The sequence below is a fragment of the Ursus americanus genome, chromosome 31 (genome assembly GCF_024610735.1).
Source record: "Ursus americanus isolate L20-20 chromosome 31, mUrsAme1.1.p, whole genome shotgun sequence".
NCBI lineage: Eukaryota > Metazoa > Chordata > Mammalia > Carnivora > Ursidae > Ursus > Ursus americanus.
In genome coordinates, this window is record NC_142157.1 from 17,087,445 (window position 1) to 17,108,917 (window position 21,473).

At 47.9% G+C, this 21,473-nt stretch overlaps 1 protein-coding gene across 1 annotated transcript in view; it reads left to right on the forward strand.

Annotated features, from left to right (window-relative positions):
- Nucleotides 1-12,554, forward strand: part of PIP4K2A (phosphatidylinositol-5-phosphate 4-kinase type 2 alpha) — a 173,961-nt gene extending 161,407 nt beyond the window's left edge. The window contains exons 8-10 of the mRNA XM_045787164.2: nucleotides 5,256-5,499; nucleotides 7,577-7,680; nucleotides 10,295-12,554. Coding sequence (XP_045643120.2) covers nucleotides 5,256-5,499; nucleotides 7,577-7,680; nucleotides 10,295-10,375 — 429 coding nt within the window. The 3' untranslated portion in view covers nucleotides 10,376-12,554. The remainder of the gene's footprint in view (nucleotides 1-5,255; nucleotides 5,500-7,576; nucleotides 7,681-10,294) is intronic.
- The last annotated feature ends 8,919 nt before the right edge of the window (nucleotides 12,555-21,473 follow it).

The following is a 21,473-nucleotide window of genomic DNA, read 5'->3' on the forward strand; positions in this document are numbered from 1 at the left end:
ATTTAAAATTAAGTTTGTGAAGATAAGAGCTGGTCAGTCTCTGGGCTTCTCCGCGTTTCTCCTCCTGGCCCACCTCCCTTGAATCCGCCTGTGTGGAAGGTGTATATTTGATGAAAGTCTTTCTACCGTAATAACACCACGGGCAGTTCTGTCACAGCCTCTATTGTTACCTTCAAGGCCCTGTTTTCATCACCTAAACTACATTCGCTCTCTCTATCCCCTCCACCCTCCCGTATGAGCTTAGTGGTATTACCCCATTTTATAGTTAGAATAACTGAGGCTCAGAGAAGTGAACTCATTGTCCAGGCACAGAGCTAGCAAGTGAGAGAAATAAGATTGAATCTCCCATCTGACTCCCAAACTTATACTCTTTCTAAAGATTTTCTGGTACTTTAAGTAAAGAGTAAAGGGGTCACCCTTAGCAGCAAAACCTATGCTCTTCCCCACTCTGCTGGCCTTGGTCTTCCATTTCCCTCTCGGCGCCCTGGATCTGAAAACTTACGCAGTACGCTCTTGGGACCGCAGCGGCTCCTTGATCTTGGGTGTGTCAAAGCCGCTGCTTCCCTGGAGGCGTGTTTTCCTTGTCACCAATGTGTCACCAATGGTTTCGTCTGAAGCTCTGGATACAGAGCTGCCTTACGGGGAAGGAGCCTGGGCAGTGGTGTGACTGCAGAGCTCAGTCGCGGGGAAGGGTCTGGCACTGTGAGCAGACCGATGCGAGAGGGGACACTCGGGCCTGGAGACTTCTCCCCTCCACCCCACCCCGAGTGAGGCGGTCCAGCCCCGCCCGTCATCCCCGCCGGCGGCCTTTGCAGGTTCCTTACGCGCGGCCCCCTCCTTGGGTAAGAAAGCACACCGGGGAGAGTGTCTGAAAGCCAGCCGGGTGAAGGTGGAACAGACTGCCCCGTTCCTCGGAGCACAGACGCGTGGTCCGTGGTCTCATTGTGCTCCCAGGGGCTGCTGCCTCTTACGGTCTCAAGCAAAGGGTTTTTTGTTGCCTTGTTCTGTTTTTACTTGGCTGGGGGGATTATGTCTTCGAGAAAGGGGTTCGGGAAGTTAGGGTGAGTTCAGCAGCAGGCACCTCATTCACTCGTTCAATAAATATCAAGACCTACCATCGCTTCCCGTCAGGCCGCAGCGCGGTGAGGGCAGAAACAGCCAGCGTCCTGCCCTCACGGGGCTGCCACGTTCGGGGAAGACAGAAGTCGACTGACATAGTCCGACAAGATACACGGGCAGCTAAGCCAGGCGTCCTTAGGGGAGGTGCGCTGGTCCATCCAAGCGCGCGCTCTGGGGATGTGGCCGAGGCAGCATCAGGAGAGGCTGCCGGTAAGCAAGTGTCTCTGCAGCTGAGATCCGGAGTCAGCTGGGAGGTAACTGGGTGCTGGTAAGAGGGCCAGACGATGGGCCGGAACAGGGTTCAAGGCGGCCCAGGAGGTAACGGAACCAAGCTGTCCTGGCCCGCTGGGCCGTGTTAGAGTTTGCTTCGGCCCAGTAGGACGTGGGATACCATGGGAAGGCCTTCAGCAGGGGCTGGGCAAGACCAAATTTGCATTTGCAAAAGATCTTCCCTTCCCTTCCCTTCCAGAGGACTGGGGGTCAGTAAGCACAGCATCGATCTTTACCGCCTCCCAGGGAGCTTCCAAGGGCCCCGGGAAGAGCAGCCCTGCGACGGGTCAAGTGCAGCAGGACTGGGCCCAGCCAAGCCCCCACCCACCTTGCACGCAGAGCGCGCGCACACACACACACTTGGACTTGATGGGGAGATGCTGCCATCTGGTCGTCAGTGTCCGCAGCTGTGCCCAGACCTCTGGGGGGGATGGGCAGAGGGGGCAGGCGCTGTGCTAGGTGTGGGAGGGGGTGGTGTGGGAGACAAAGGAGGCGCTGAGCCTGTTCTCTCGGAGCTCCGGCTAAGGTCAGCCCCAGGCACAGCCTTCTGGGACCCATGGCCACCAGTGAGCCACCTGCCTGTCATACCTGTAGGGGGGCAGAGGGTATGACTGGGGGTTTCTGATGCAGTGTTTCCTGAATGTCTTCTGTTTCCAAATCACTAGGCCCCCAGGGCATTCTGAAGGGAGGAGGAAAGCAGGCATCGTGATGAATTCAGTGTGAGGCCTGCTGCTGGCAGGTACCCCTCGCAGAGACTCACGGGCCTTAGTAACTTTGGGAGGCCCTCCTCCTCAGAAACCATCTGATTTGTTTGACTCATTTTTTCCCTACTAGTGTTGCAAAGAGCAGGACTTGGGAAAAGCCGCCTTAATGCAGTTTCCAGAAGCAGAGCCTCGTGCAGCATAAAGAACAAGAGCTTTGAACTCAGGATCCTGAATTCACCCCTTCTTAGCTTTGATTCCTTGGGCAAGCTCTTTTAAGCTTCTGAGCCTGTTTGCTGTCTTGCGCGGGGATCAGAATGCCTGTCTCAGGCTAGGCCAGCTGTCTCTGCACCCCGCACGGCCAGCTCTCTTCCACATCCGTGCGCTGGTGGGGAGCAGCCCGGGTACCTGAGATCCGGCTCCGTGGCTGGGTGGCTGGCTCTGTGTGGGTAAAAGATTCAAGCACTCCGTGGAATTGTTACTCCCTCAAGAGGGGGACGCTGCCCACACAAATGAGTCCCTGGCCAAACGCGCCCTGACACCCAGCAGTTGCCAGAAGGATATGGCAGGGTGAGGAGTCTTTGGCCACTGGCTGAGGGAGGTGGCAAGTTGCTCTGTGAGGACTTGAAAAGGGGAGTTTGGGAAAGCCCATGGGAGGAGCAACAGCTTCCTCGGTCTGTGGGGCTCAGAACATTGATCGAAGGCTCGAGAACCAGCACTGTTTTGTTTGTTGTTGGCTTTTTTTTGTTTTTACTAGACTAAGTAACATCTTCATTTCTTTACGCAGCTTTATTGAGGTAGAGTTGACACACAGTATATATTTAATGTATCCATGGCGATGACTGATGTACGTATCCATTGTGAAAGGGTTTCCCCATCAAGGAATGAACACAGCCATCACCTCGCATATTGACCTTTTTTGTTTTTCTTTTGGTGGGAACATTTCAGTTCTACTGTCTTAACAAATTTCGCTTATACAGTACACATTACCAACTACAGTCACCGTGTTATACGTTAGGTCCTCAGACCTTATTCATCTGATAGCTGAAGCTTTGTACCCTTTTATCGACTCTCCCTATTTCTTCCACCCCTCTCAGCCCCTGGCAACCACTTTTCTGCTGTTTCTAGGAGTTCAGATCACACACACACACACACACACACGTGCACGCACGTGATATCATGCAGTATTTGTCCCTGTCTGGCTTATTTCACTTAGCATAATGCCCTCCAGGGTCATCCACGTTGTCACAAACGACAGAATTTCTTTCTTTCTTGAGGCTAAACAACATTCCACTGTGTATACAGATCACATTTTCCTCATCCAGTCATCCACTGACAGACACCGAGCTTGTCTCCCCGCCTTGGCTAGTATGCATAATGCTGCAGTGAACATGGGAGTACAGAGATCTCTTCGAGATAATGATTCTGTTTCCTTTGGATCTCTACCCAGGACTGGGATTGCCAGATCTTAGGGTAGTTCAATTTTTAATTCCTTGAGGAATTTTCATACCGTTTTCCACAATGGCTGCCCCAGTTTGGGTTCCCAAGAGCGCACAAGGTTCTCTTTTCTCCCCATCCTCGCCAGCGCCTGTTCTCTGTCTTTCTGATACTAGCCGTCCTGACAGGTGTCCGGTGTAGCTCATTGAGGTTTGATCTGCATTTCCCTGATGATGAGGGATGTGGAGCACCTCTCTGTCTACCTGTTGGCTATTCAGCACTGTTTTTTTTGCCAAAGGGCTTGCATGCATCAATTTTTAAGTATTAGGTTTCTCCTCCCTTGCTTACATCTCTAAACAAAGGTTTGTGTGCATTTCTTTCCCCCCCTGAGCTTAAATGAGGAAGAATCGGTGTGGCCCGAGGGGATTCATGGTGGGAAGACAAGGAAATGGGAGCTAAGGAAGAAGAGAGCAGGCAGGAGGGGGCCGGGCTGGTGAGGGACTGAAGGCATCAGGGAACAGGGGGGCAGGTCGTCTCCTTGTCTTTAAGGGAGCGTGGCTTTCTCTTTAGCTCGGAGACTGAACTGTTTCCCAACGGGCTCGGGAGGAAAAATGGCTCTGCGGGTCTCCACAAATTGATTTCATTTCATTTTCAGCCCGAACTTCAAGACCTATAATTTCATATGCTTGCCCTTTGCATAAGGAAGTTCCATTTCCTAAATTCTACCCGCGTCCAGCTGCTCCACATCACGGGGCGGGGGGGGGGGGGCACCGAGTCCTCCAAGAGTCGGGGTCAGGCGTCTTCTTGGGCCACAAGCCCAGGGCCAGAGCAGTCTTGGACCCTGTGCCGAGCCAGCCAGCTGGGTGGTAAGGGAGCTGTCTGGTTTTAGCCGGCAGACGGGCCGCCACATTTTAATTGATCGATTAGAACATGGGCTTCAGGCCATGTGTCTGGGTACATCTACCGAGAAGAAAAGAAAAATCATGACCCAAAAAGTCAACCGAGACCTTGGCAGGAGGAGTAGGCTAACCCGCAGAGCTAGGTCGCCGCGGCCGGAACGGGGGAAGGAGCGAGAGCAGGAACCCGGGGCCCAAGCTGCTGCTTGGGAAGTGAACCACCTTCGGGTTCTGCGGTCCCCCGCTTCCATCATAAGGAAACCTGAGCAGGACAGAAGGACCGTGTTGTTCACCAGAGCACTGACGCAGGCATTTGCTGGCTGATTGGGACATTGGGGCTTTTACTTATTTGTGATGGACAGCATAATAATCCCCTCTCAGCCCAGTGTGCTGAATTTCAAAGTGCTTTCACAAGAGACTCTGCTGGAAGCTACTTGGGAGGTCCCTGGTTTTTCCCATCAGCCAGTCTTAATTGTCGGGAGAACAGCTCTCTTCCCTCCTTCTTGCCAGTCCTGCTCTCTGCTCTTTGGTGTAATCCAGCCTCCATGTGATAAATGCATGCCTCCAGCATCCGGCTCGGCGTTGCAGGGAAAGTACTACTAGCGCCGAGCCAGCCCCAAGCGTGGGGCTACATTTCTGGCCAGAGAAGCTGCCCGACTGCGAGAGCATCATAAAGGAGGCTCCTGGCTGGCCGCCTCTTGGGGAGCCCTCGCCTCGCTTTTGCTGCCCCTTCCCTCACAGCGTTCCCCCACAGGCATTTTGCAGAGCTCGTTTTCTTCAAATCTGGGGTTTTGTCTAAGGCGTGACTGACCCTGTTGCCTCCCACCCTCAGTTTCTTGCCCAGTTAAAGCTCATGGACTACAGCCTCCTGGTGGGAATCCATGATGTGGAGAGAGCCGAACAGGAAGAGGTGGAGTGTGACGAGAATGACGGGGAAGAGGAGGGGGAGAGCGATGGCACCCACCCTGTCGGGACCCCTCCGGACAGTCCTGGAAACACGCTGAACAGCTCGCCGCCCTTGGCTCCAGGGGAGTTTGATCCAAACATTGATGTTTATGGAATTAAGTGCCATGAAAGTAAGCGGAGTTATTATCCACTCTTTTTATCCGTGAAACCGTTTGATTTCTGCATTGTTTCCTACCGGTAATCGTAATCCCAGTTAGAAGTATGCTGCCTCCAGGACGTAGTCTCCAGAGCCCCGGTGATTGATTCAGGGACGAGAGCACGTTAAGATGAAGTGTAATCTCTGGCTTTGAAACCTAATGTGATAAGGTCCTTCGATTTTTTGATGTTGAGGGACTAGAGTGAAGCCACAAACTATTTTATATATGCAACACCCGTGTGCACACGCCGATGTAAATGTAGGTAACATGTAGAAGAAAGGGTTGTGAATGTTTTTTCCTTAGCGAACTCTGTGGCTCTAAAGCGTCAGGAATCTCTCCAGCGCTGGGTACATACGGGGTCCCCTCCGAACCTTGCTCGGATCCCTGTGAGGGCGGGGGTCTCATCACTACCAGCCCATTCCTTTTCAGGAGCGCCCAAGCCGGCCCAGGGTGCGGGATGACAATGTCTGATTTGCTGTCGCGGCTGTCCTCTGCTGAGTCAGCCCCTCCCCCCGCCCCACTCCCATTAAAGGGTCTGTGGCTCTCTTCTCTAGAATGAGCGTAATCATAATCCTCAAAATCTCTATGACTGGGTGTTTGAAGGAAGATTACCTTCTACCTTAGCTACTTACACATAAGAAAACCAAAATAATTTAGAGAGATGATAAATGCAGGCCTCTTATTTTTTGAGTAATAAAAATGATGGTTCATCATCGTTAAAAAAAAAATCTCATGGGGCATATCAGCCAAGTGAGTTTGTTTTTTATTGTGCTCACCAAAATTTTCTTCAGCACAGAAAATCAGATATAGTCAAATGTACTTTTCTTATTGTTTATAATGAAAACAGCATATTTGTGGAAATATGTAGAAGACTGATCTTAAAGAGGATATATGCCTTTATCCAGTTCTGATGCTAGACTCAATGAGAATTATGAACAGGCACGCCTCAAAGCCATGCGGGTTCTAGACCGCCACAATGAAGCAAGTCGAGTGAATCTGTTGGTTTCACAGTGCATACGAAAGTTATGTCTACACCGTACTAGAGTCTAGTAAGTGTGCAATCGCATTATGTCTTAAAAACACAACATACATATCTTATTTTAAAAATACTGTATTGCTAAATTATACTAACCATCATGTGAGCTTTCAGTGAGTTGTAATCACTGATCACAGATCACCATCAAAATATAATAATGAAAAAGTTTAAAATATTGCTAGGATTACCAGAATGTGAGAGAGACACAAAGTGAGCAGATGCTGTTGGGAAAACGGTGCTGACAGACTTGCTCGACGCCGGGCTCTGGGTAAAGAAGGCAATACCTGCGAAGGGCGATCAAACCGCAGTGGTAGAGAGGGATTAAGGAGCAAAATTACCTCTACTTGTTGTATTTTAAAAATAGCATGTTTCTTTACACCAAGGCAATACCTAACGAGTAAGGAAAAGGCAGATTAACAAAAAAATGAGAACAATCTTCCCCTTGGACCTCCACTGGCAATATTCTGGGGTTATACTTTTTTTTACTTTTTAAATTGAGAGAGAATTGGGGACAGAGTTAAGCTATTTAGCAGGGATGTGCAGGAGTTACATAGACTTTTTTTTTCCAAATTACTATTTTATTAATTTTTTTTAATATTTGAGGCGAGCTGACACAGCACGTTACGTTAGTCTCAGGTGTACGACACGGGGATTGGACGGGTTTATCTGGGATGCGGTGCTCGCCGCGGGTGTGGCTCCCGTCTGTCGCCACGCAACACCCTTTCCGTCTCACCGCCTGCATTCCTGATGCTGTGCCTTTTTCCTCACGCCCCTGATTCATGCTGTAACTGGAAGCCTGTCTCCCCCAACCCCCCGCCCCACTTTGCCTCTCTCTCCACCCCACAAAACACAGGAGTAAAAAATAAGGTGTTTTTTTAAGAATGTGTTGAATGGCCGAGTACGTGGCCTTTGTCGTCAGACCCCTCTGGTCCGCGCCCGAATCCCTCCCCCTCCAGCGGTGCGCTTCCAGGCCGTGTCATCGGTCCCACAATCATTGCTCTCGTCCCTTTACAGACTCGCCCAGGAAAGAGGTGTACTTTATGGCAATTATTGACATTTTGACTCATTATGATGCAAAAAAGAAAGCTGCCCACGCCGCAAAAACTGTTAAGCATGGCGTAAGTATCTCCGCTTTGTTTCCTTCTCTGCTCCTGGGGTCCTGCTGCGGTCTGTGGTGCGGGGCCCGGCTCTGGTTGTCTCCTTGCCACCAAGCTGCCCAGAGCCCCTCCGTGGTTCTAGTTCGGTGGGCGGTCGTGGTCGGAGCGCGAGGCTTAGAGGCAGCAAATGCCAACAGCTCACGCCAGCTCTCCCTACGCTTTGGGCAAGTCACTGAAACTCAGCGGCTCGTCTTCTTTGTACACGCTGGAGACAGTCACAGACACATGCATCTCTAGAATCCTGAACAGATTCGCTTTTGCTGGGAAAACGCTTCAAAGATAAAAGTGAAGACAGCTAAGTGTTTTCACATGAGTCCTCAAAACTGACCTGTTCAGAACGGAAGCACTCTTCTGTGCTTCACACGCTTCCCGAACATGCAGTCTTAGCTTTCTTTTGGTACAGTGAACTGTATTTTTTCTATTACGGAAATCTTTTGGGTGCAAGACCCAAGTTTCATACCATGAATTCTTCACCTTTATTGTGCTTGCTCTGAATTATCCCTATTTGCGCATATGCTGACCTGCTGAATTCCCCGCGACAAGCCTGTGACGGGTACAGTGTAGCCCTGCTTATCAGCTGAAGAAACTGAGGAAGAAAGCCTAAGCCGTATCCTGTCAGGGTCACAGCACTAGAAAGTGGGAGACACGGGATTGCTCCCCAGAACCTCGCCCAGCCCCTGGCTCTATGCTAGTCCCATCGCCCTGCCCTACCGGCAAATCCCACCTGCCTGGTCGAACTTCGCAAGTGCTGCATACCCATCGTGCTCCTGTTGTAGACATTCGTTCTGGCTTTCCAGGCGGTGCTAAAAAAGCCAGAGGCCCCATCCCAAGAGAGGAACTTGGGCCTCGGCTTGTTCGCACGGAAGGAGAGGCGCCCCCCAGTAGCGAGTGCACCCAGCCGAGATACGCCAGAACATAACCTCGAGTAAAGGCTCTTTTTCTGTATTTTAAAATCAAACAGCCTGTCCTCCCAGCAAGGGAACCAGCGTAAAGCCATATTCTGTTTGCCCAAGAAACACTTCCGTTACATGATCAGCAACTATTTATGGTATTCCTACTGTGTGCAAAGCAGGGACAAGAGCTCCCCCAGCCCACCGCAAGTGTCCAAAATCCCGTACTGGCCAGAAAGGAAGGCACCCAGGAGCTCTCACCCAGCGGCTAGCATCGCCACCTTCAAAGCTGCGTTTATGAAATACGCACGTGCCCAAGGCACCATCTCCCTTCCCTGATTCTGAGTCCAGCTCAAGGGGTTGGGGGAGGTCGCGAGAAGGCTCTGTAGCAGTTCTGATGCTCACCCCTGATTGAGAACCACGGGGATACTGCAGAGACGGAACCGGGTCAGAATCCCCATCATCCCTATTTTAGCTTTCCCAGTTGTGTAACCCTGAGAAAACACTCTGGAGCTTAAGGGCCCCAAGTAATAAAGGAGTCCTAACACCTTGCTGATGGGGTTGTGCGAGCAGGCTGCGTCCTGGGGAGAGGCTCTGTGTCTGCGCCCACCCCTCCTCGCACGGGCCACAGTACCGCACACCATGTGGAACTGGAAATCGACCGGAGCAAGCATGGCTCCATTTTAGTTTCCACTGCAAGACAGCAGCTCAGCTCCGCCATACGCCACGTGGCCTAAGACTGTGTGTACAGTTTGCAGGAGCAAGACGTTACTCTTAGCAAAGGAATGTTGTGTCGAGCTGCTGCTGGGAACTCTTCTCTGCCTTTAAGGCCTGGGCTCCTCCGTGGAGATCCCAGTGGCCCGGGCCAGGCTGGGAAATTACAGGTTTCCCAGTGAGTATGGGAGTCTAAAAATAGCACGTGGTGACTTCGTAAAACTGGCCCTGCCCTCTGCAGCTCAGGAAGCTGGCCGGTAACTACATACCTTGAGTCTGGTCGCCAGCACTGCCTCCCGTCCTGGGAAATCCCCCGCTGAGCCTCCGCAGAGCCCCCCCTGCCTTGCTCCGAGCAGCTCTGTGAAGGGGAACAATGGTACCCCTGTGCCCGGCGCTGAGGGAAGCCCGCCCGGCGCCCTGGGGGGAGGTGCAGTCAGCAGCCTGATGTCTCACCTGGCTGTGGGGCCAGCCGACACAGACCCTGCTGCTGCGGCTGTCACCTCTCTTTTGAGCGCTCTGCCACTTTCCTGGGTCCTGGAGAAGAAACCCCATCCTATGTCCTGGTCACCGGAGTTTCCCTTTGGCCAAACGTTGCAGTTGGTGGTACTCTCCAGGGATCTCCAGTCTGCTCTCCTGAAAAACAGCAATATTGTTCGTGTGCCTTGTGAACGGAGGCCACGCAGAGGCCACTGTGTGACAGGAACATCCCAAACGTGGCTAGTTCCTTTTTTTTTTTTTAAGTTGCCGCAGTCCCAGTGTGATAACAGCATCCGTTACTGACTCTTCACCTCACTTTCACACAGATTCCCAAGAACCCTGATTATTGAGACACAACAGCCAATATATTTTATGTTTTAAGAACAGAGGCAGAGATTGGAAGATTATTAGCTTTGTATTTAGCTGCAATTGGAAATTGCTGTGGAGACTAAGTAGTAATTATATCGATATTCTTCTCCTTTACAACTGCCTAGGCGGGTGCAGAGATCTCAACCGTGAACCCAGAACAGTATTCAAAGCGCTTTTTGGACTTTATTGGCCACATCTTGACGTAACCTCCCACATGGCCTTGGACGGACATGAGCACGGGAAGGACCGAGGTGGCTTCGGTGTAGGAGAAATGGAAACCAAACTCAGTGAAGCACACCTCCTCGTTTACATCTTCAGGCCAAGATGACTGATTTGGAGGCTACTCGCTTTAACAGCTACCTGATATTTCCCAGCATCGTTCTAGCTATTTCTGACACGTGTGTGTGCGTGCGTGTGTGTGTTTGTGCGCGCGTGTATGCGTGTATCTTAAAAATTAATTAATTAATTAATTAATTAATGGAAACCGGTCAGCTTCAGTCAGAGTGCATTTGGGCAACCACCCTCTGATTCCAGCTGTGGATGGATGGATGGATGAGCACATGTGGGGGGAGGGGGCGAAGGAAATGCATGTCAGACCAACCATGTTGGCATCACACGATAAACTGTGGATCAGTTTATTTTTTGGAGTTGAAAGATGTGACAGTATTCATAATAATAATGAAGATAATAATAATGATGATAATAATGATGGTGATTAAAAGGAAAAACTTACTGCGAATGTTACATTTCTACCACGCACGCTGACACTCCTTAATAGTTGTCCCCCAAGCCCCTGGCGCTGGATGGGGGAACCCTGGCTCAGGGTTCTGCCTCCCCATGTCGGGACTCCCGGTGTCCGGGGACAAAGGCCCCTCCTCCAGCAAGAAGCTGATGCCCCTAATGACTCTTGTCTGTACGTTTTCACCTCAGTAAGTATGTCCAGGAAAACTGCGTACTTCTCTTTTCTTGCCTGGAGCTTCCTCACTGTTACACTCTTATGTTGCAATATAGGAATTAATGCTACAAAATCAAAATAAAGCTTACCTGAAAAGTGCATAGTTTTGGGCAATGGTATCTACATCTCCTACTGTGGGAAGGTGAGCAAAGCATTAGAACTCTGAATTCTCCTGTTAACGATGGCAAATCTGAATTCTAAGTTGTTTATGTTTCACCATTGGTTAAACAGGGGTATTTTGTTATGAATTATCCCTTTAACTGAAACCCTCAATTTTACTGTTTACATTATTAGGAAAACAGGGATATTTTTGAATCTAAAAATTTAATGTACAGCATGTGATTTTTGAAGTTTACATGTAAAGTCATTTTACAGCATAGGTGAAATAATGTTTGTCCTATTTTGAAATGTATCCTGCAGTCATGTGTTTGGGTGAATGTTTTCTTCAAAGCACATGGTAGGCAGTCTTATACAATAAAAGGAAAAGGATTGTTTTGTTTCCTCCAGGTGTACATTTATCAACCTGATGATTTTTTTTGAAATGTTTAACCCAGATCTGGTTATGTAAGTTCATTGCCCTAAACTGTGCGGATTGTGTTTTAATCAGTTTATAAACTTCCAGCACCGATCATGTATTTACCCACTTTCCGGCATTTGCTGACAGGAGTCAAGCTAGAATGTTAGACTTGCTCAGAGCAGGTCGTCAACTTCACACTGTGCTAAAGCTGTGCCTTTGAGAGTCTTTGTTTCAAACGTGAGACGACGTTTGTGGGCAGTTTCAGAAAAGGGAAAAAAAAATACCCCTCTCAGTGATTACTTACGACTCCGCAAAACACCCCTGCCATACCGCCTCTTCCAGGAGCTTTACTTCAGGGCTTAGCAAGACTGCGACGGTGCCCACGGGCGTGGGTTTGCTTCGGAAAACACGAGGGGGAAGCACGTCAGGGCCTCTGGAAGCCGGCAGCGACACCATCCCGCGACTGGTCACTGGCTTCACCCGGGTTTGGGAGCCGCGGTAGGTGATGTTCTCGCCGCTGTGACCTGGTGTCCAAATCTGTATTGTATGCATTCAAATTAGTTGAGACTGTGATTTGGGGACCCCCCCCCACCATTCAGTCTGGCATCGAGTCCACTTCGGTGTTCTAAGTGACACTGTGGTTTCTTTGACCCAGGACTACAAAAGTGAGACCCTGAAGTAAAGATAAGGCGCACGTACATCATCTGAGCGACTCTTTCCTTTGTGGCCGGTCTGTATGCTTTTAGAAGTTTACAAAATGCTTTATTTTTGTCTGTAACAGTCTCTGTCGTTCCTTTCTGTCGATAAACCATTTGGACAGAGTGAGGAAGTCTGCCTTGTATCTCCTAGTGCTAACCACACACTCCGGTCATGAGCCAGGCTTTACGAAATAAAGCACTTTGATGACTCACAAGGTGCAGCCTTCGTTCCTCTCTCTCAGTTGTGTTTCTCTCTACTGCAAATAACTGTTAAGTCCTCGGCACTAAGACTACCTGTAGCTGATCCTTGAAGAAGTAAAAGTGAAACTGAATCTTTTCACTCTCTAGAGCTTTGCCTCCAACCTGTGAATTATTTTACTAGTAAATAACAGAAACTTCCCCACCAAAATGGACTTACTGCAAGATGGACAGGCAGAGAAAAGAAATCTCTTCAGTGAATACCCTACAAAGTATATTGTTTTATTTTTAATTTGTGCCAGCCACAGTTCTGTGTCAGTGTGTTTCAGGACTTTCCTGGGCTACCGCTGATGGACGAAGGCTTCCTGATGGCATCCTGTACTGTCGCTGGCGCCCGGGCAGCAAACACAGTCCGCGAGGCTCCAGCACTTGTTTTGAAAATGCATATTTGTTCTAATGCAGTTGATCTTTTGAGGGAGTGATCTGAGCATCCTGGGCTTTTCCCATTTACTTGTGTGCACTGTGGTCCAATGGAACGTTAGATGGACACAGCAAACTGCACCCAGCTGAACTGTGTCACTCGGGAATGCACAAGACACCCCCTCAAACATCACCAGCTCCCCCGGTGCCTCCCCATGTGCGCAGTCACACCGGGCGGCCTTCAGACCACCCCGCCCTCTACTCTACAGCAATCGCAGAGATGCAGCCCTTCCAAGGCCTCTACCACGGGCGCCCTTCAGTCCTTTTCAAGATAACCTGCCACATTTATTGGGGTGTTTATACGTTTCCTGACCATTTGGCAACGCTTAAAACTATACTGTTTTTATTACGTCCCTCTTTTTTTTTTAGCTGTTATCAGTGGTGAAGTTTTGGGGTGCTGCGCCCCTTTGTCCCAGTATTCCCATGAGCTCTGTGGGCTTTACTGTGCACACAGCAATGATTTAATTTCCTGGACTGAATTCACATTGGTCCCAGAAAATCGGTTATTGCTAATTGACAAAAGGACAAAAACTGATAGGAAGCATTCATCCTTGATGCAACGCTTCTGGAAATAAGTGATGAAGGGTTAAATGCAAAGGGACTAAGAACTGTGGGTAATGAGGTGGTAACAGATACAATGTACACACCTATATAATGAAGTGGTTAGCGAAGAGAAGGCAAGGCCAAGAGGGGGAAGATGGAATTAAACCCGGGAGTTCTGCAAGCCCCCAGCCACTGTACGTGAATGTTTAATGGGCACAAAATCAGCGGTCACGGTCTCTCCTGCACATAAAAGCCTTCTTCCCGTTCGCGGAACACCCCCATCTCTTCCTCCCTCCCCATCTTAAACAGCACTTCATTCAGCTCCAGCCACACTATCTGGAGCTGCTATGTTACAAACAAAAGTTACTCTCCCTAAAGGGCAGAAACTTCTGTGCCTTTTGGGTTCCCGCGCACAGCAGTGACGCGCACAGCAGCCCACACGCAGTCTCCTGCTCATACGCCCAGCGAACTGCTTCCTTGAAACAGCTGGCGCATCAAAGAGGCACTCCTGGTGACAGTGGCCCCGAAGCGCAGGGAAGTGTCTCTGGGAAAGTGCAGCTGATAAGTTACCTAGAGCGACGACTGAAAGTTCTCTCGTGAAAGGCAGCCCTAAAGCGTACAGTCGGGTACCTTTTCATCTAAACCGAATGCCCTTCAGAAGTTTGTTTTAGTCTTGGTTTTGTGATTGGGTGAAACTCTTGCCAAAGGGCAGTTAAATGCCAGAGTCTATAATTTTCCCTCACTCTTAATCACTTGTGTTTAGTTTAACTTCTTAAGAGAAGGGACAAGAGGTTAGGATTTCTCAGAATCCAGTGTGACAGCTCCGTGTTACAGAATCCCACACTTCGTGCTGGAAGAGGTGTCAGAGATAAGGCAAGCCTGGCCCCAGAAGCTAAGTGACTCGCCCGGGGTCACAGGACAGTTCACAGCAAAGCCAGAGCCGGCACTCTGCGGCTGCTCGAGATTGAGAGTTGAGTGCTTGAACGATGGACCTCATACCCGCTGGGGACGCCCGAGACCTCACCAGCCACCCTCCCTGTGTGAGCGCTCCTGTCCCCAGTCCCTTCCGCTGTGCTCTGAGAGCCCTCACTGGCATGCGGCCTCCCGCATTTTATAACAAATGTTCTACACAGTTCATTTTATGAGAGTTAATCTATATAATTCCACTTCTATCATTTTCTCTAAGTCCGACAGCTTTTCATGACTGTCACTTGACATTTTAAACCAAGGGGTATCACTTCTGATGAATGGCCAGTTTGGAAAACACTGACTTAAGTGGCTAATCTCTCCCACTAAACGAATCACTGATTTTAAATATTTTTTGTAATATGCTGGTTTCTGTCTCTCTCAACCCACCTCCCTTTTCTACACTCACAATATGCAAACGAGGTAGCTTCTTACTGATTAGAGCGGCGGTGAGCAAACCACAGCCTGAGGGCCAGATCCAGCCCGCCACATGATTTTTGTAGTCTTCCGGAAACAGCTACACCCGTTCGCATATTTTCTATTGCTGCTTTCACACCCCAGTGGCAGAGCTGTGACTGAGACCTGACGCCCATAAAGCTTAAAACATTTACTACAGGGGCGCCTGGGTGGCGCAGTCGTTAAAGCGTCTGCCTTCAGCTCAGGGCGTGATCCCGGCGTTATGGGATCGAGCCCCACATCGGGCTCCTCCGCTGGGAGCCTGCTTCTTCCTCTCCCACTCTCCCTGCTGTGTTCCCTCTCTCGCTGGCTGCCTCTGTCAAATAAATAAATAAATCTTTAAAAAGAAAAAAAAAAACATTTACTACAGCCCTTTGCAGAGAAAGTTTGCCAACCCCCGAAACAGAGCCTCATTCGAGTATCACAAAGTAGTTTCTGCAAAACCACGGACGTAGCTACAATTGCTCTATCATCCACAGAGATCTTCTTCAACCTGGCGTTGTTGAGATTTCTTTCGTTCTTCTACTAAAGTTGCTGCAACTTCATGACTGCCCTCGGTTTGTACTGAAATTATTACTGCCATTTGAGTTTGTCTGAGTAAACTGCTATGGTCATCTTAAGTCACCATCACAGTCACCAGTGGAGGTGACTATCTGAGAAGTCCATTGACAAAAGGGGCATTAACTTGAAGTCACTCAATCACTTTGTTAAAGTCCTATAAAAACAGATGACTGAGTTCTTCAACATGTGACATTTTCTTAACAACTTTAAGATATTCATATATACTTTAAACAACCCTTTTTTGGTCACAGAATCTAAGGATTCTGTGGCAACTAATATGTGCTACTTTTACCTAGTTTTACCAAAGATGATAGTACTAAAATATAAGAATTTGGTCAGAGACTGTGTTTACCTAACATTTGTTCCCCCCAAGCTTCCGGGCAGTCTGGGGGTGAATAGCTTATTAGCCTGTGGGTTTGTATTATAGAGAGCCTCGGATATTTTCCCCCAAAGTTCCAGAAGGGAGCTTCTTCCTACTTTGGTCGAACTTACACATCTCCAAACCAAGCTTTGGCCAGGCAAAATGAGGGAGTTTTCCACTTAAAGTCTGAGTAGAGCTCATCCTTCCGTCCCACTCCACTCCCACTTTTTGGCCAGATAGTAAAGTTGATTTACGGAAAATCAGCAGGTCTTTCTAAGTTTCTAAAAATAAGTAAATAATCACAGACTGAGGAGACCGTGTTATTGCAATGAATGCAGACGCAGAGCGGAGCACCTTCACGCCAGAAGGACGAGGCTCCCAAAATCAAACCCTGAATGTTTAACTATGAAGCCACACATTGTTTTCTTTTACTAGTTCCTACATGGGCTTAGGAAGTTAGCTTTTAATTAAACAAAATGCCATAAATAGAGGACTGCCTCTTCTTACCAAAAATAAGCAGCAGCAAAAATGCCAAAATATACAAATGAACTGTATGTATTGATCACGGCTCTGGTGGACCAGACAGACTAAGGGACATCTGGAATTTGCTGACTGGACACACATCCACTGTTCCCACGTAGGGTGGGGGCAGGATACATGTGCCATGGATATACAGATGCTCTTGGCTTTTGGGCCTCTAAATGCTGTTATATAAAAAGGTTTTTAAGTCATCAGTGTGATGAAATTTAATTTTGACAAATTAAAATTTATCAAAAAAATAAAAACATTGACTCAAGGGTCTGTGTTGTGCTAAAGCATTTTCCTTCACATTCTCTCACTTAAACCTCATGCACATAGTTTTATCTTTATTATTCTTTCACAGCGAGAAGACTGAGGCTCAGACAGGTCGGTAAACCCTCTGAGGCAGTAAGTCACAGGGCCAGCTCTTCAGCCAGGTGGTCTTAGAGTTCCTTGTACTGCATCAAGTGTTCTTTGCACCGTATCACATCTCGAAGTTTCCCAAAATATTCGATGCCCTCAATTTCCTTCCATTTAATGCACATGGAGTCAAACTGTCACTATAACTTCGTACTGCATCTGATTTGGACAGTCATAGTTGGCTTGGTTTCCCCCAGAGACCCCATGAAAATACCTAATCAAATACTAGTCTAGCTGTTGCTGGGAAGGTACTTTGTAGATGCGATTCAAGTCTATGATCAATTTATGTTAACGAAGAAAGATTAGTGTAGATGACCTGGGTGGGCCTGATTCAATAAGGCCTTAAGAGCAGAACTGGGGTTTTCCAGAAGAAGAAATTCTACCTGTGGACAGCAGCTCAGCTCACGACTGAGAGTTCCAGCCCACCCTTCCCAACAGCCTGCCCACTGGTTTTTCAACTTAAGCTAATAAGCCCTCACAATCATATAAACCAATGCCCTGCAATAAATCACTTAATAAACAGCTTTGACTGGTTGTGTTTTTCCGGCAGAACCCTGACTCACACCAATCTTCCAGAGCTCTTTCAATAATAAGGGGGAAAGGAATGGTGGAATAAAACCCTCTGAAAATCCACTTCTCCATGAAAGTAATCAGAACCCTTGCAAAAATTGTCATCATTAACTTTTTCAGAACTCTGGATATTAGCCAAAAACCTGCAGCAATCTGAGGAGCTTTTATTCAAGAAAACAACTGGATCTTGGGAGGAAGTGAGCGTTTCATATTTTATTTTACTTCTTCCCAGATAAACAAAAACCGAAAATTTGTCACTAGCAGATCCTTCCTATGTAAACACTAACCAAAGTCCTTCAAACTGAAATGAGGATGATGTCAGCAAGATAGTGGAGCAAAGCCCTGGCCCCTCCTTCCGCAAAAAACACCAATTCAGCAACGATTCAGAGAGAGTCCCTTTCTGAGAAATCCAGAAACGAACTGAAAGGCTCCTGCACTCGAGAGAACACAAAACCAGACTCACTGAAGTCAGTAAGGAGATTCAGGACACCCTCTCACGGGAGTCCCTGCACCCAGCAGAGCACCCCATGATCAGGAAGAACCCCCCCCCCCAGCTCCCTGCTTAACCCACGGGAAGGCAGAGGTTGGTTTATGCATCCAGCACCCCAACTTTTCCAAGAGGTCTCCCCAGAAGCCTAGCTTTTATCTTGCCAATCTTGGAGCTCTAACGGGCCTGGCACAGTTAGCTGCTTGGGGAAAAAAGACACAGCAGCTTGGGCTAGTGGATGCCATAGACCCTCCCCCTGCCCAGTACAGAGCGAGTGGATGAAAAATCCCTGTCTGTTGTCAGCTGCCTCGAGGGAGGAAAAGAGTTGATTTTTATGCCCACCCCAATTTCTCCAGGGCTGCCAACAGTCTAACCAGTTTTGAATCTCTTGACTGGTCAGCACAGTCTGCTTGCCTAGGGGAGAACAGAGATGGTGGTTTGAACTGATCGATGCCATAGCCCCCCACACCCCTGCTCCGCACAGAGCAAGAGACAAAAAAGACAGCCGCCTGCAGTTCCCTGAGGAGGGAAAGAGTTGGTAGAGGTCCCCACAATCTGTAACTGGGCTGAATGACAAGGGTCTTCTGTACAAAGCCAGCCCATGAAGGAGGAGAGGTGCCTGCTTCATCTAATGCACGCATACCAACAGAGTCAAGGACGACGAACAATCAGGAAAACATGTGCCAAACGAACAAGACTTATATCCAGAATTCATAAAGAGCTTTTACAAGTTGACAATCAAAGAGACAAATTTTAAAATGAGGAAAGAATTTGAATAGATGTTTCTCCAAAGAAGATATACCAGTGGTTAATAAGCATATGGAAAGATGCTCAGCATCATTAGTAATTAGGGAAATGCAAATGAAAGCCATAAATCACTTCACACCCACTAGGATAGACAGAATCAGAAAGACAGGCAAAAGCGAGTATCGGTGAAGATGTGGAGGAACTGGAGCCCTCAGAGTGCTGGTGGAAATGTGCAATGGGGTACCACCACTTTGCAAAGCAGTCGGGCAGTATCTCAACTGGCTAAACATAGGTGACCGTAGGACTCGGGAATTACACTCCTAAGTACATACTCAAGGGAAGGGCTGCATTCCTTCTGGAAGCTTGAGGGGAGAATTCCATTCTCCAAAGCCAGCAGTATAGCATCTTCAAATTTCTCTCTCCAACTCTGCTTCTGTCATTACATCTCCTTTTTGATTAAATTAGCTAGTGGTGTATTTTGTCCATCTTTTCCAAAGCACCAGAATTTTGATTAATGGATTTCATCTACTATTTTCCTGTTTTCAATCCCATTAATTTCTGCATTTACCTTTACTACCTTTGTGTGCTTTCTTTTGGTTTTATTGTTCTTTTTTCTAGATTTTTGAATTGGGGATCTAATTCATTTATTTTCAATTTCTAAATTTAATTGATATAGGTTTTAGGGCTGTGAGTTTTTTAATGATCACTGCTTTTTATATAGAGACATTTTAAGTATGTAACTATATAAAAGTTTTATGTATATATTCTTCATTTAAGTCTTTTCATTATGATCTTTCAGATTCTGTAATTTTTGTGTATATTTCCCTCATAACCCAAGAACTTAACAGAAATTTTTAAAAATTTCCAGGTGGAAGTGCTTTTTTGTTTTTAGTTTTGTTTTTAATTTCTAACTTTATTGTACTGTGTTCAGAAACTGTTATTAATATTTCACTTTGATGAAACCTGTCAATGATTTCTTTGTGCCCTAATATATGACGCCTTTTCAGGAACGTTCACGCGGTCTTTAAAAGAAGGTATATTCTCTATTATCAGGGAGCAGTGTTTGAGCCAAAGGATCCTACGGCCGAGGGTGCACAATTCACTCTAGTGATGGCATTGTCTGGGCTCCACAATAACTTCATGCCCCAGTTTTTGTTTCCCTGTTCAAGTTTATATACACGTTCCCGTGGCCAAGAGCCCCCTCACCGCCATCGCACGCCGTGACCTGACTCTCGACGGCACTCCAGAGTTGCTCTGTTGCCAAATCAATATCGAAGTTTTCACTCACCTCTTCCGGATGACCTACAACTGGAATTTTCCTGTAGTTTTTAACATCATGCACCCGGCCAGTCTGCGTGATCTCACCCCCGATGAACGACTCCCACACCGGGAAACACCCGGGGAGTCTGGGGAACTCAGCGCCCAGAGAGCCGCTCTCGCCCACCAGCCCCGAGCAGGTCCTCGCCGCCATCTTGCGCGGCTGACCCTTGACCTGGCGCGCTGCGGCGCCAAGGGCCCACGACGCAGGCGCACTCTTACTATCTTAATAGGCACCCTTTGACTTGCGTTGTGAATACCGCCGCATGCACCGTATTAATCTACTTTCCTCTCTCGCTCCTTTCTCTTACTATTTTGAGTTACATTTTTTCTACTTTTTCAGATTATATCCTCTTTATATATTATTCTTTTACCCATAATTTCACCCTTATTTTAGCCTTGGCACTGTGCTTGTAGGAAATGTTCACCCTCAGTCCTTTTGCCAGTTTCCCCCAGTCATCTCCTACTGGATAAGGTTCACCCTGTAGTACAAGAGCAGACAAGCTTTCTCACTGAGGAACCTGACAGTAAATATTTTGGGCTCGGTGGCCATCTGTCAAAATTACTCAGTCGGCTGTTACAGTGCAAAAGTAGCTGTAGACAATACATAAATGGATGAATATGGCTATGTTCCAATAAAACTTTATTTACAAAAAAGGATGGTGGGTTGACTGAGCCCTGCTGTGTTAGTTAATTTTACATGTCAGTTTACCTGGATCACAGGATGTCCAGATACTTGGCTAAGCATTATTTCTAGGTGTGACTGTGAGGGTGTTTTTGTATGAAATTACCACTTGAATTCGCAGATTCAGTAAAGCAGTTTGCCTCCCCCCTCCCCAATGTAGGGGAGCATCGTCCAAAATGTTGAGGGCCTGATTAAAACAAAACAGGAGGGGAAGGAAGGATTCAGCCTTTCCTGCCTGATCACTTGAGTTGGGACATTGATCTCCTGCCCAAGGCACTCCTGGTTCTCAGGCCTTTAGACTCGTACTGGCTTTCCTGGGTCTCCAGCTTGCAAATGGCAGATCATGGAACTTCTCAGTCTCCATAATTGTGTGAAACAATTGCTTACGTAAATCTCTTCCTGTATATATCATCCTATTGGTTCTGCTTCTCTGGAGAACCCTAATATGCCTGCTTCTAACAGGTTCCTTCGGAAAAGCACCTGTATATGGCAGTCCCTGAGTTCTTGCACACTCAGGACTGTTTCTCAATAGCTTTGATATTTGAAGGGTAGCTTGGCTGAATAATTTTCTTCTTTATCCATGAAATCTAATCATTTTACCAGGCCTACAAGGCCGCTTCCAGTGATCCTCTCCTCCTGGTATTCATGCCTTTGTTTAATCCTTTCCCCCCAAGTGTAGGCTGGAACAGTGATTCGCTTCTAACAAATAGAATATGGCAAAAATGATGAGATGTCACTTCCAAGATTAGGTTACAAAAAAAGACTCTGGCTTCCATCTTCCTCACCCTCTCTTGTTCTACTTACACCCTCTGATGGAATCCAGC